The sequence below is a fragment of the Callospermophilus lateralis genome, chromosome 3 (assembly GCF_048772815.1).
Source record: "Callospermophilus lateralis isolate mCalLat2 chromosome 3, mCalLat2.hap1, whole genome shotgun sequence".
Taxonomy (NCBI): Eukaryota; Metazoa; Chordata; class Mammalia; order Rodentia; family Sciuridae; genus Callospermophilus; species Callospermophilus lateralis.
In genome coordinates, this window is record NC_135307.1 from 35,419,934 (window position 1) to 35,433,568 (window position 13,635).

Genomic DNA, 13,635 nt, shown 5'->3' on the forward strand with positions numbered 1-13,635 from the left:
ATCTTCCTTGAGAGAATGGTTGTGAGGAAATGGTTCATCTTGTGAGGAAAAGTCTGCTTGGTATGTTGATTTTCCAAAGTTGTGGTCCCATAGTATATACTACATATGTGACAGGTCCTCAAACACCTGTGTGTCAATCTCCCACCAAGTCCATCTCTCAGACATCTGAGCGGATGTTATTCACTAAGTCAGTAAGTGTCATTAAACTTCATAATTTCAAGAAAAAAAAAATGTATCCCAAGCGGCAAAAAGTTATGAAGTTTAGCAAATAAATTTTTTTACTAGATGGAAAACAAATGAAAAACTATAGAATTAGAAATAAAATGAGATGTGACAATATTATGACAGACATAATCTGGAAGACATAATACGGAAGCACTCCTTCATTCAGGAGAAAATGCTTTATAGAAAGATAGTACTTATTGAGGAAAGACTAAAGGATAAGTAGGATTTGAAATGCTGATTTCTACAAACTGAAAGAATAGCCTGTGCAAAAGCACAGGTGCAGGAAAGTGAATAAAGAACCCAAAATTTGCAGAATCTGTTGTATCTGGAGCTCAGGGTTTGTGGGAAGATGTGCTGAGAGAAGAATTTGTAAATATCACTGGGAAAGGACCATTAAGAATTCTGAATGACAAACTCCCATATTGGAATTTTTATTTATGTAGATATTATCTGAGTTTTCTTCATTTTATTTATGAGACTTCTGTGTTCTCACATAAATATCCTCTTTCTTTTTATTCATCTAAATGCTCAAGAACAACATCAACAACTCAGATAATCTTAAACAGTAACACCCTCAAATATGAACTATTTGCAGATGAAATCCACTATTGGAGGAATGACATGAACAAATAGTGTTGAATGAAGGTTATGTAGAGAGGAGCAAAGCTTTTGTTGAGAAATAAGAACAAAAGGTTGGTTAAGAAAAGTCAGAAAGGATAACTTGTGTTTCTTATTTTTTTCTTTTTTTCATTTGTTTTAAATAAAAGTAGAATGCACTCTCACACATCATAAATGGAGTATAACTTCTCATTCTTCTGGTTGCATATGGTATAGAGTTACACCGGTCAGGTAGTCATATGTAATAGAGTAAGAATGTCTAATTCATTCTACTATCCTTCCTACTCTGGTGCCTCCTCCCTTCCTTTCACTCTCCTCTGTCTAATCCAAGGTCCTCCATTCCTCCCTACCCTAACCTCTTTATTGTGACTTAGCATCCACTTATCAGAGAAAACATTCAACCTTTGGTTCCTTGGGATTGGCTTGTTTTGCTTAGCATAATATTCTCCACTTGCATCCACTTATTGGCAACTGTTAGGGTCTGTAAACAAGTCAAGATGGCGCCTGGCATTTTGCCAGAGGGAGTGGTTTGTGAAGTAACGCCAGCGAGCTATTAAATGTGGAGATTCCTTATTGGTTGACTGCTGTATTTAGTTTATGTTAATTAAGATAAGCTGTGTGGAATGTATATATACCCCTCCTGTCCTATAATAAATGGCTCCCACTCCAGCTGTATCAATCTACACAAGTTCCTCGTCACCCCCGGTTATTTTGCTGCAGCCGGACTGCAGCAGGCAAAAGCCACCATTTTATTCTTCTTTAAGGTTCAGTGATATTCCATTGTGTATATATACTGCATTTTCTTTATCCATTCATCCATTGAAGGGCACCTAGGTTGGCTCCATGGTTTAGTTATTGCGAACTGAACTGCTAGAAACACTGATTTGGCTGCATCACTGTATAGTATGCTGATTTTAAGCCCTATGGGTATATACTGAGGAGTGGGATAACTGAGTCAAATGGTGGTTCTATTCCAAGTTTTCTGAGGAATCTTCACTGCTTTCAAGTGTGATTGCTCCGATTTGCAGTCCCACCAGCAATGTATGAGTGTACCGAAAGGATAATTTTTAATTCTGAGCCTTACCAAATCACCACTTTCTTCTAATACACATATCAATCAGAGACCAGGCACGAGACAGGCACCCCAGAGGCTCTGCAAATAAGTCTTTAGTAGCTCGTAGTGAGAAAATGTGTCCTTCACAGAAGTAAAGGATTTGTTAAGCCCCAAATAGCACACTCATCCCTCTGTCTTTCCGGTTCCAGCTTGTCCTCAGATGCTCAGAGCACCACAGACCCTGATGCTCACCACCTTTGATACTCCAGCTTCAGCAGAGGTCAGAGGAGCCATGGGGAACCACACCACTGTCACCGAGTTTGTCCTGCTGGGCCTCTCAGATGCCTGTGAGCTACAGATGCTCATCTTCCTGGGGCTCCTCCTGACCTACCTCCTCACACTGCTGGGGAACCTCCTCATCGTGGCCATCACCCTTGTGGACAGGCGCCTCCACACCCCCATGTACTACTTCCTCCGTAACTTTGCTGTCCTGGAGATCTGGTTCACCTCAGCCATCTTTCCCAAGATGCTGGACAACATCCTCACAGGACATAAAACCATCTCCTTAGCTGGATGCTTCCTTCAAAGTTTCCTCTATTTCTTCCTTGGCACCACAGAATTCTTCCTATTGGCAGTGATGTCCTTTGACAGGTATGTGGCCATCTGTAACCCTTTGCGTTATGTCACCATCATGAGCAAAAGGCTGTGTGTCCAGCTAGTGCTCTGCTCATGGATGACAGGTTGCCTTCTCATCTGTGTTCCTAGCTACATCATATTTCAGCAGCCATTCTGTGGACCTAATGTCATCAACCATTTCTTCTGTGACAACTTTCCACTCCTGGAACTCATATGTGCAGATACGAGTCTGATAGAGCTTTTGGGGTTTGTGATAGCCAACTGCAGCCTCCTGGGCACTCTGGCCGTGACGGCCACCTGCTATGGTCACATCCTCCACACCATCCTGCACATCCCCTCAGCCAAGGAGAGGCACAGAGCCTTCTCAACCTGCTCCTCCCACATCATTGTGGTGTCCCTCTTCTATGGCAGCTGCATCTTCATGTATATCCGGTCAGGCAAGGGTGGGCAGGGGGAGGACCAGAACAAGGTGGTGGCATTGCTCAACACTGTGGTGACCCCGACACTCAACCCCTTCATCTACACCCTGAGGAACAAACAGGTGAAGCAGGTATTCAGGGAGCAGGTGAGCAAGCTCCTCTCCTAAAGCTGTGGAATCCAAAGACTGAACCAAGGCTGGGGTTGTAGCTCAGTGGTAGAGCACCTGCCTAGCATGTGTGAGGCACTGGATTTGATTCTCAGCACTACATGTAAATAAATAAAAAATAAAGGTCCATCATCAATTTAAAAAAATATTTTTAAAAAGTCTGAAGCTAATAATCCATACTAAGAGCTAAGAGAATATAAGTCCTTTCAAGATATGGAGCCTTTTCCATTTAGAAAAATTCCGTGATATATTTCTATGTGATATTTCTGATGTGCCAGACCCCACGCAATTCACCGTAAACTTTGCTTTCAGTATCCTAAAGAAATTTTATTAATTACTTGCTTTGAATGCTTTGTTCATTCCATCTTTGTCTACCTGGTTTTCTAACATGTCACAGCTCTTTGAGGACAAGGACCAGCTCTGCAATTCTTTCTTGGCCTCAAATATTAATCCATTGTCATAGTCATGAGAATGGGTACTTAGACACTGATTGTTTTATGCCTATTTCTGTAGCACTCTCAGAGGAAAGAATCGTTCTTTATTTGTACTATCATGATTTAATACTTATAGACCTGGCACAGAAATACACCCATAAGAACTCAAAACATGGCTGAGGGCCATTGCTTATCATTTTAAATATGTCATAAATGGATTTTTTAGTATTAAAATTCATAAAATATTATTCATCTAATTAATAAAAACTCTTTTATCTACTAGTTGTATTACTCTCTAGATCATTTTCTCATCTGTAAAATGAGGATGATAAGCCCATTCTAAAGGATTATCATAGAAGTGAGCAAATGCCCCATGCCTTCAACAGTGTCTCAATAAATGTACATTCTTCGTCTCCCATTCTCATCCTACTTTGGATTTTCTTTTAAAGAATTTTGTGTCATTACCACCAAAAGCATTTTTAAGGATCTTGTATACAAAATAGGGATTTTACATTCAACAACAAAAAGACAAATAACCCAATTCTAAAAATGACCAGTAAGCACATGAAAATACAAGCAACGTCACTAACCATTAGAGAAATACCAATCAAAACCATAATGAGATACCACTTCACATTCATTAGGATGACTATTTTTCCAATATATTTTATTTTTAATTGAAATGGTTATTTTATATATTCATGAGGTAAAATGTGACATTTCAAAAGATGTATACAATCAAATAGGAATATTGACAACTTCAGACATGTATCATTCTTTGTGTTGGTGACATTCAAAATCCTCTTGACTCACAATTTTCAAACATTAGTTCATTGCTGTTAGCCATGTTATCCTGCTGCACTATATAATGTTGAAAGTTACTCCTACCCAACTGCACTCCTGAACTCATTAACTAGGATGGTATTAGTTTTTTTTAAAAAAGAGGCTTTTTAAAACAGAAAATAGCAAAAGTTTTCAAGACTATGGAGAAATTGCAATGTCTTTGCTTTGCTGGTAGGAATGTAAAATAATACAGCCAGCATGAAAGCATTATGATAGTTCCTAAAAAAATTACATATATATTTACCATAAAATCCAGAAATTCCACTTCAGAGTGTATATCCAACATTATTAAGAGCAGGGACTTGAACAGGACTTTGCACATCCATGTTCACAAGTGGAAAGAATCACATGGGGGCATGAATATCAATAGGTGGGAATCACTGAGGTCATCTTAAGGGTTGCCTATTGTGTGAACAATGCTGGTGTGTGACACCAAATACATATGATATTTGATGTATCATTAAATATTCTAAGCATTTGCATTAAACCTGTCTCATATTCTTTTTTTTATATGCAACTTTTCATTGCTCTGGTTGTACATAATATAGAGTCACACTATGCATGCAATCATACCCGTACCGAGGGTCATAATGTCCTTCATTGATGCAACAAGGTGACTACCATTGGTGACTTCCACCATCTTTCCCCCACCGACACACTCCCTCCCCTCTGCTCAATCCAAAGTTCCTCCATTCTTTCCTTGATATCACCCTCCATTATGGATCACCATCCACTTATCAGAGAAAACATTTAGCCTTTGGTTTTGGGGGGCTAGCTTACTTCACTTAGTGTGATATTCTTCAACTCCATCCATTTACCTATAAATGTCATAATTTCATTCTTCTTTAAGGCTGAGTAATATTCCATTGTTTATATATTATGGTATATAATATATAAATACTTATAGACCTGGCACAGAAATACACCCATATTTATTTCTCCTTACCCATTCATCTGTTGTAGGGCATCTAGTTTGCTTCCATAGTTTAGCTATTGTGAATTTAACTACTGTAAACATTGCCGTGGCTGCATCACTGTAGAAAAGTAGCCACAGAGAGGAGCTTTAGTATCCATTTCTTACCTTATTAAGCAGGTACCCAAAAAAGGGTACTCACAGCTTGAGAGCTGCAAGGCACAGAAAGTCAGGCTCTTTCTGCTCTAGGTAGAGGAGGGATACAATTTCTAAAAGCATATCCCAGGAGATGTAACTAATGTATATCATGTACACTCCTACAATCTGCTGACCAGTTCTTTGGGTCTCCTTCTTATAGGTCACTGGGTCATCATAATTCTTACCAGGAGTAAGGTGTCTACAAAATAATTCACATGAGACAATCGGCTGTTGATGGGATAGACTGCCAACCTTAGTCACCTTGCCACATCAAGGATGACCAGTAATTCTAGTCAATAATAGTCTCTATTTTATTTCTAGGACTCTGTGGTATTACTTGAAGACAAGTATGGTGATGCTTCCAGCTTTACTTTTTTCCTTCAGGATTGCTTTATCTATTTTAGTTCTTTTGTTCTTCCATATAAATTCAAGATTGTTTTTATCTAATTCTGAGAAGCATATGATTTTTGATGGGCATTTTTGATGGGCATTCCATTGAATCTGTAGATTGCTTTTGGCAGTCTGTCCATTTTAACAATATTAATTCTGCCTATCCATGAATATGGGAGATTTTTCCATTTTTTGATGTCTTCTTTGATTTTTTTCAGTGCTCTGTAATTTTCCATGTAGAGGCCTTTCACCTCCTGGGTTAGTTTTATTCCTAAGTGTTTTATTATTTTTGAAGCTATTGTGAATGGAATTGTTCACCTGGTTTCTCTTTCAGCAGACTCATTATCTGTGTATAGAAAAGCTATCGGTTTTTGTATGTTGACTTGCTGAATCAGTTTATCAGCTCTAGAAGTCTTCTGGTGGAGCTTTTAGAATCTTCCATGTATAGGACCATATCATCTGCAAACAGGGACAGTTTTACTTCTTCCTTTCTTATTTGCATCCCTTTTATTTCCTTCTTTTGCCTAATTGCTCTGGTTAAAGTTTCAAGTACTCTATTATATAGGAGAGGTGTTTTGACACCTTGTCTTGTTTTGACTTTAGAGGAAATGCTTTCAGTTTTCCCCCTTCATCATGATGCTGGCTTTAGGTTTGTCATACATAATTTTTCTATGTTAAGTTCCTTTTATCCCTAGTTTCTTCAGAGTTTTTGTCATGAATGTCAAAGGCTTTTTCTGCATCTTTTGAGAGGATCATGTGATCTTTTTTGTCCATTTATTGATTTATATATGGCAAACCATATCCAAATGCCTTGCATGCTGAATATGATTTGCTAATATTTTTTTCCCCTTCAAGGGTCCTTATCTTGTTTGGGTATGAGGGTTACACTGGCTACATAAAATCCGTTTGGAAGTGTTCTCTCCCTTTGTATTTCCTGGATCAATTTGAAGAGCATTGGAATTAGCTCTGCTTTAAAGATCTGGTAGAATTCAAAACCAGGTTGGTACTGGCATAAAAACAGATACATAGATCAATGGAACAAAATAGAAGATACAGAGGCAAACCCACACAGCTACAGTCATCTGATTCTTGACAAAGTTTCCAAAAACCTATGTAGGAAAACAAAAAAGCCTCTTGAACAAAGAGTATTTGGGTAATTGGATATCCATATGTAAATCACTGACAATAGATCCCTAGCTCTTACTCTGCACAAAAGTCAACTCAAAATAGACAAAAAACCTGGAAATTAAACCAGAAATTTTGCAACTACCAGAAAGAACACAGGGGAAACACTCCTACATATAGTCATAGACAGCAACTTCCTCAGTAGGACTCCTAAAGCTCAGGAAATAATACCAAGAATTAATAAATGTGTGGCATCAAACCAAAAAGCTGCTGCACAGCAAAGAAAACAACTGCATGAAGGTAGAACTTAGAGTGGGAGGAAAATCTCTGCTAGCTATGCTTCCAACAGAGAATTAGAATCTAGAATACCTTAAAAATTCAAAAAACTCAACACCAAGATCCCCAAATCAATAAGTGGGCAAATAGACACTTTTTAAGAAGCACAAATGGTCAATAATTTCATTAAAAAAAAAATAAATTCCACTTCTTTAGCCATCAGGGAAATGCAACTCAAAACTACACTGAGATTTCATCTCATTCCAGGTAAAATGGCAATCACTGAGAATACAAATAATAATAAATGCTGGTGAGGATGCAGGGCCAAAGGAAATCTCTAACACTGTTGGCGGGGATGTAAAGTAGTACAACCAGTATGAGAATCAGTACGAACTTTCCTCAAAAGACCAGAAATGAAACTACCATGAGATGGTTCAGTATTTACACAAAAGAACGAAAGTCAACATATTATAGAGATACATGTATACCCATGTTTAGAGCAGCAAGCTATGGAACCAGCCTAGGTGTTCATCAACAGGTGAATGAATAAAGAAAACGTGGTATAAATACTCTACAGGGTTTTATTTGGCCATAAAGAAGAACAAAATGATGTCATTTGCAGGAAAAAGGATGGAACTGAAGAGCATCATGTGAAGCAAAATAAGTTAGATTCAGAAAGTCAATGGGTATGTTTTATCTCATGTATGAAAGCTAGAGAAAAAAAAAAGGATCTCAGGAAAAAAAAAGATGAGAAAGTGTTAGGTAGAGGAAGAAGATCACAGGGAGAGAGGAGGGGAGGGTAAAAAACAGAAACGGGGAAGCTCCCAATTATGCACCAATAAAAATAAAATTAAAAGAGAAAATATTTTAAAACTTTAAAAACTTATTTAACTGGGTGTGGTTGAGCACATCTGTAATCTCAGCAACTCAGGAAGCTGAGGCAGGAGAATTGTAAGTTTCAGGCCAGCCTCAGCAACCTAGCAAGGCCCTAAGAAACTTATTGAGATACTGTCACAAAATAAAAATAAAAAGGGCTAGTCTATAGCTCAATGGGAAAGTGCCACTGGGTTCAACTTCCAGCACTAAATAGATAAAATAATTTAAAAATTAATAGCCTCTTTACTCACATTTTAAGCAATATCAGAAATCCAATCACTCATTTGCCTTCTCAAACATAGAAAAACTTCTAAAGTCAGACCATTTACTGCAGTCAGGTTATATCAGTCAGTTTTATAATGGAGGATACAGTTAATGGAGGATACAGTATAATGGAGGATCTGTTAATTTGGTAACCAAAGAAAGAAAGAGAAATTACACCAAGGACCAAGATAAGAACTATCCCAATGTCTTCTTCCCATGATTTGCCATGGGGGAGGTAACCACATCTGTTTAATTGACCAGTCAGTCATCTTGAATGACTGAATAACATCTGGTAGATGTTCAATAAACATGGGTTGAATAAATGATTAAGAGATGACTCAATTAAAGATTCTTCACCTCTCATAGTCCAATTCATCTTGCAAGTCTGTTTTTATGAAACTTCATCAGGAAGATCTTCCCTCATCGCTACATACTGGATGTTTTTGTCCCCCTAAAATTCATGTGTTGACCTTTAATGTGATGGTGTTTGGAGATGGGACCTCTGAGAGAGAATTCATTTTAGATAAGGTCATAAAGGTGAAGCTCTATGATGGGATTAGTGCCCTTGTGAGGAAAGAAAAAGACCAGAGCCCTGTTTATCTCTGCCATGTAAGGATACAGCAAGAAAATAGCCAACTGCAAACAAAGAATTGGGTCCTCATTAGATTCCAAAGCAGCTGGCACCTTCATCTTAGATTTCCCAACCCCCAGAACCATAAGAAATAAATTTCTGTTGAGTCACCTAGTGTTGGTATTTTATTATAGCAGCCCAAGACTAAGACACTCAACTATCCATCTAGGTCAGAATTTCCTATGAGCTCTACTTCAGAACACTAGTGGTAATTGTTTGTTTGTGGGCTTTTTAATGTCTGTCTTCCCAATACTCTGTATATCCAGAATCTAAAGCAGAACCTTTTACAGAATAAGCTCTCAACGAAAGTACGTTGAATGATTTAAAAATTTTGCTTCTTTGTTATAATTTAACTTCATTAGAAGTTTCTGTCACTCTTGGTCAGAACAAAGTAAACTTTCAATCCCAAAGTCCCTATTGTCTCGATGGTAATGAATCTCAAGGGAAGTACAGATCTATCCAGCAAGAGAAGAGTGAGAATCTCAGATGGGTTAAGTTTGAGCTGGATAGCTTTGTGTATCTCTGCGTTTCCATGGAGACCAAACACAACTCCACAATCCAGGCTTGCTGCCAGCTCCACAGAGACAAGGGGTCTATCATGAATAGCTTATCCCCAGAATCTTCTATGGACACCATGGCCCCGTAAAGCGTGTATTATTAGTCAGAAAACTCTAAAGTATAACTGAAAGTGAGTTGTATAAATCTGCATCAATTGATGTCTGTGTCTCCTTTAAAAGAGGAGAAGTAGAAGGATAATTCATTAAGTTTCTATATTTACTTCCCCAGGAAAGTAGTAAACAGTGATGCAGTGGGACAGGAGTAACAGTAGCCTCCTGAGAAATCAGTGAACCTAGAAGTTCTGAGGACTTCCAGAACAGATCTGGGCACATGTCAGTCGTAAGAGAGCCAGAAGCAGCATTAAGAGAGATTGGTTTGGGAAAACATGAAGGTTTGGTAAGGACAGGACCTGTCCACACACATGATCTGCAGACCATGCCTTGGCTCCAGAGCTTCGTTCACTGTGAAAGTCTAACTTTGCATGTCTAGTGAACCCAGAGGAACCATAGTCCTCAAGCAGCACTGAAGACCCAGGAGCTTCTGATGAAACTAGGAACTATGTCATCAGAACTGCCTGGGAGAACAATCGAGCATCTCACCCGGTGGCTAGTGAGGTAACCAGTCTGGTACAATCTCAGGAATGGGGTAAAAAGGAATTGGGTTCTTCTGAACACTCTTCCTAGAAGCCTATTGTTTGTTTCCAGGTGTCCATTGGTAGGCTATGGCACCACTGACTTCTTTGAAATTTCATTGTTATCAATATCCTGACTCATGTTCAACCAATAAGTTACAGAATCCCAAGGCTTTTCTTATGCTTTCCATTGACAGTCATTTGTTTCCCCTTTGTCTCTCCTGAAATGTACTACCCAACTCTTAATAAGCTCACTCTGTTTCTTTTTATGATTTTTGGGTTTAAGCTACTGTATAATTTATAATTTCATACAAGTTATAATGAAAGAAAAATCCACCCACAATTCTCCCATCTTTGCATGGAAATTATGTTCATTTTTTCATATTCATATTTAGTCCTCCTCCATATAAATTCAGATTTTCCTTGTCTGTGAGGTCCTATGTTATCATTTCTCTGATTCAGTTTTATCACATTAGTTCCTGTGCTCATCCTGGGTAGAGTCAGCTTTTCCATAAACAGAAGCTTGCTTTAACCTGACATTTCCATAAAAACAATCAATCATAAGGTTGCCTTCTTCTTTATCCAAATGTCTGAGAACAATATTAAGCAATGTAACCTAGAAATAATAATTACTTGAAGGAAAGATATATTCTTTAAAGTCAAAATTGAGCCCATGAACATCTCTATCAGCATTTATTGTTTTATATTACTGAGGGAATTATCTGAAAGTATTAAACATAATACCCAAACTCTAAATGTGTGCTTTCCTCCATTTACATACCAGATTCACAGGACATGTATTCCTCAAAAAATAATCAACCAAATAATAACAAAAAGTTTGTAATGACATGACAGAAAATATGTTATAGCAGTATATGGCAAGGAAAGGGGTACAAAATAACATGATCTATCAGCATAGCTATGTAAACTAATACATAAACAGTAAATAAAAAATAGAAAAAAATACAATAGAAATACATCAAAATTTTTTTTTTCTTTTTCAGTTGTTGGAAGATAGAACCAAGCTTCTCTCATAGCATAAGTAAGTGCTGGGGCTGGGCTTGTGGCTCAGTGGTAGAGCACTTGCCTTGCATGTGTGAGGCACTAGGTTCAATTCTCATCACTACATATAAATGTATAAAATAAAGGTCCATTGACAACTAAAAAATGTTAAAAAAAAAAAAAAAAAAGAAAGAAGAAGAAGCAGCAAGTGTTCTACTGCTAAGCTACACCCCAGCCCCATCAAAATCTTAGAAGTTATTTCTGGATAGGTATAGGTGATTTTTTTTTTTAATTTTTTAGTTGTAGATGGACACAATACCTTTATTTTATTTGTTTATTTTTAGGTGGTGCTGAGGATCAAACCCAGTGTCTCTCGCATGCTAGGCAAGCACTCTACCACTGAGCCACAACTTCTGCCCAATAGGTGATTCTTTTTATTCTTATTCCTCTGTATTCCCTAAATTGGCTTGTATTATCTCTATGATTTCAATAATTTTGTCCTAAACTCACCATCTTTTTTTGTAATTTTACTCTTACTATTATTGTCCTAATAGAGTTTCAACCATGGAGAGATAAAAAAAAATAGCTTGGATTATAAGACTGCTCACTTTGTAGCCAGACCAGGTCTAAGTGTTGGGTACACATTACCCATTTAAATCCAGGGACAATATTGTTGCCTAGGTATTGTAACTATTCCCATTGAGAGACTGGTGTGGTATTGACAGGTAACCTGTCACAGATAAGTTAGTAAATCACATATTTGAATAAAATGCCAGCATGTTGTTTTTCAATAAAAGTCGGTGACTCATTGGATGCCAGATTTTAAAAGGGAAATATTTTAATTTTAGGAGACCCCTGACAGCAGTTGAATGAATGTAGGAAAAGATAATCATCTGATCTAAACGAATGAGAGGAATTTATAGTTTCCTTTCAGAAAATAAGGAAATAGCAGAAGAATTGGTAAAAACAAAATGTTCCAAAATACTTGCAAAAACTTGAGCAAAATTAGGTTGAAGTATACAACTTGATGCTGACTCAAGGAAGGACCCAGAAAACCAGCATGAGGAGGTAGAAACCAGGGCTGGTAGCTAAAAGAATTAAAAGATTCCTTAAGAACAAAATAGCACACTCATCCCTCTGTCTTTCCGGTTCCAGCTTGTCCTCAGATGCTCAGAGCACCACAGACCCTGATGCTCACCACCTTTGATACTCCAGCTTCAGCAGAGGTCAGAGGAGCCATGGGGAACCACACCACTGTCACCGAGTTTGTCCTGCTGGGCCTCTCAGATGCCTGTGAGCTACAGATGCTCATCTTCCCGGGGCTCCTCCTGACCTACCTCCTCACACTGCTGGGGAACCTCCTCATCGTGGCCATCACCCTTGTGGACAGGCGCCTCCACACCCCCATGTACTACTTCCTCCGTAACTTTGCTGTCCTGGAGATCTGGTTCACCTCAGCCATCTTTCCCAAGATGCTGAACAATACCCTCACAGGACATAAGACCATCTCCTTAGCTGGATGCTTCCTACAATGTTTCCTCTATTTCTTCCTTGGCATCACAGAATTCTTCCTATTGGCAGTGATGTCCTTTGACAGGTATGTGGCCATCTGTAACCCTTTGCATTATGTCACCATCATGAGCAAAAGGCTGTGTGTCCAGCTAGTGCTCTGCTCATGGATGACAGGTTTCCTTCTCATCTGTGTTCCTTGTTACATCATATTTCAGCAGCCATTCTGTGGACCCAATGTCATCAACCATTTCTTCTGTGACAACTTTCCACTCCTGGAACTCATATGTGCAGATACGAGTCTGATAGAGCTTTTGGGGTTTGTGATAGCCAACTGCAGCCTCCTGGGCACTCTGGCCGTGACGGCCACCTGCTATGGCCACATCCTCTACACCATCCTGCACATCCCCTCAGCCAAGGAGAGGCACAGAGCCTTCTCAACCTGCTCCTCCCACATCATTGTGGTGTCCCTCTTCTATGGCAGCTGCATCTTCATGTATATCCGGTCAGGCAAGGGTGGGCATGGGGAGGACCAGAACAAGGTGGTGGCATTGCTCAACACTGTGGTGACCCCGACACTCAACCCCTTCATCTACACCCTGAGGAACAAACAGGTGAAGCAGGTATTTAGGGAGCAGGTGAGCAAGCTCCTCTCACAAAGTTGAGTCAGACCTGAGAGAGGGAAAGAAATCACCTCCTTGCCTAAACCTCTGCTAATGAAACTCCTGTCCAGATTTTCACGGATTCTCCCTTCATAGACAATTTTTGCCGGGTAGTCTAACATATAGCCATTTCATATAGGTATTATTATTAGTCCATCCATTCTTGTTCAGAAAACAGAAAATTTAATATGCCACTTATGTGTG

The 13,635-nt window shown here is 38.8% G+C and overlaps 2 protein-coding genes across 2 annotated transcripts; both read left to right on the top strand.

Annotated features, from left to right (window-relative positions):
• Nucleotides 1–2,189: 2,189 nt before the first annotated feature.
• On the top strand, nucleotides 2,190–3,119 carry LOC143394598 (olfactory receptor 6E1). Its single transcript, XM_076849290.1, has one exon. It carries the CDS (start codon nucleotides 2,190–2,192, stop codon nucleotides 3,117–3,119), a length of 930 nt encoding a protein of 309 aa, XP_076705405.1.
• Nucleotides 3,120–12,498: 9,379 nt separating this feature from the next.
• Nucleotides 12,499–13,434, top strand: LOC143394599 (olfactory receptor 6E1-like). Its single transcript, XM_076849292.1, has one exon. The coding sequence runs from the start codon at nucleotides 12,499–12,501 to the stop codon at nucleotides 13,432–13,434; it is 936 nt and encodes a 311-aa protein (XP_076705407.1).
• The last annotated feature ends 201 nt before the right edge of the window (nucleotides 13,435–13,635 follow it).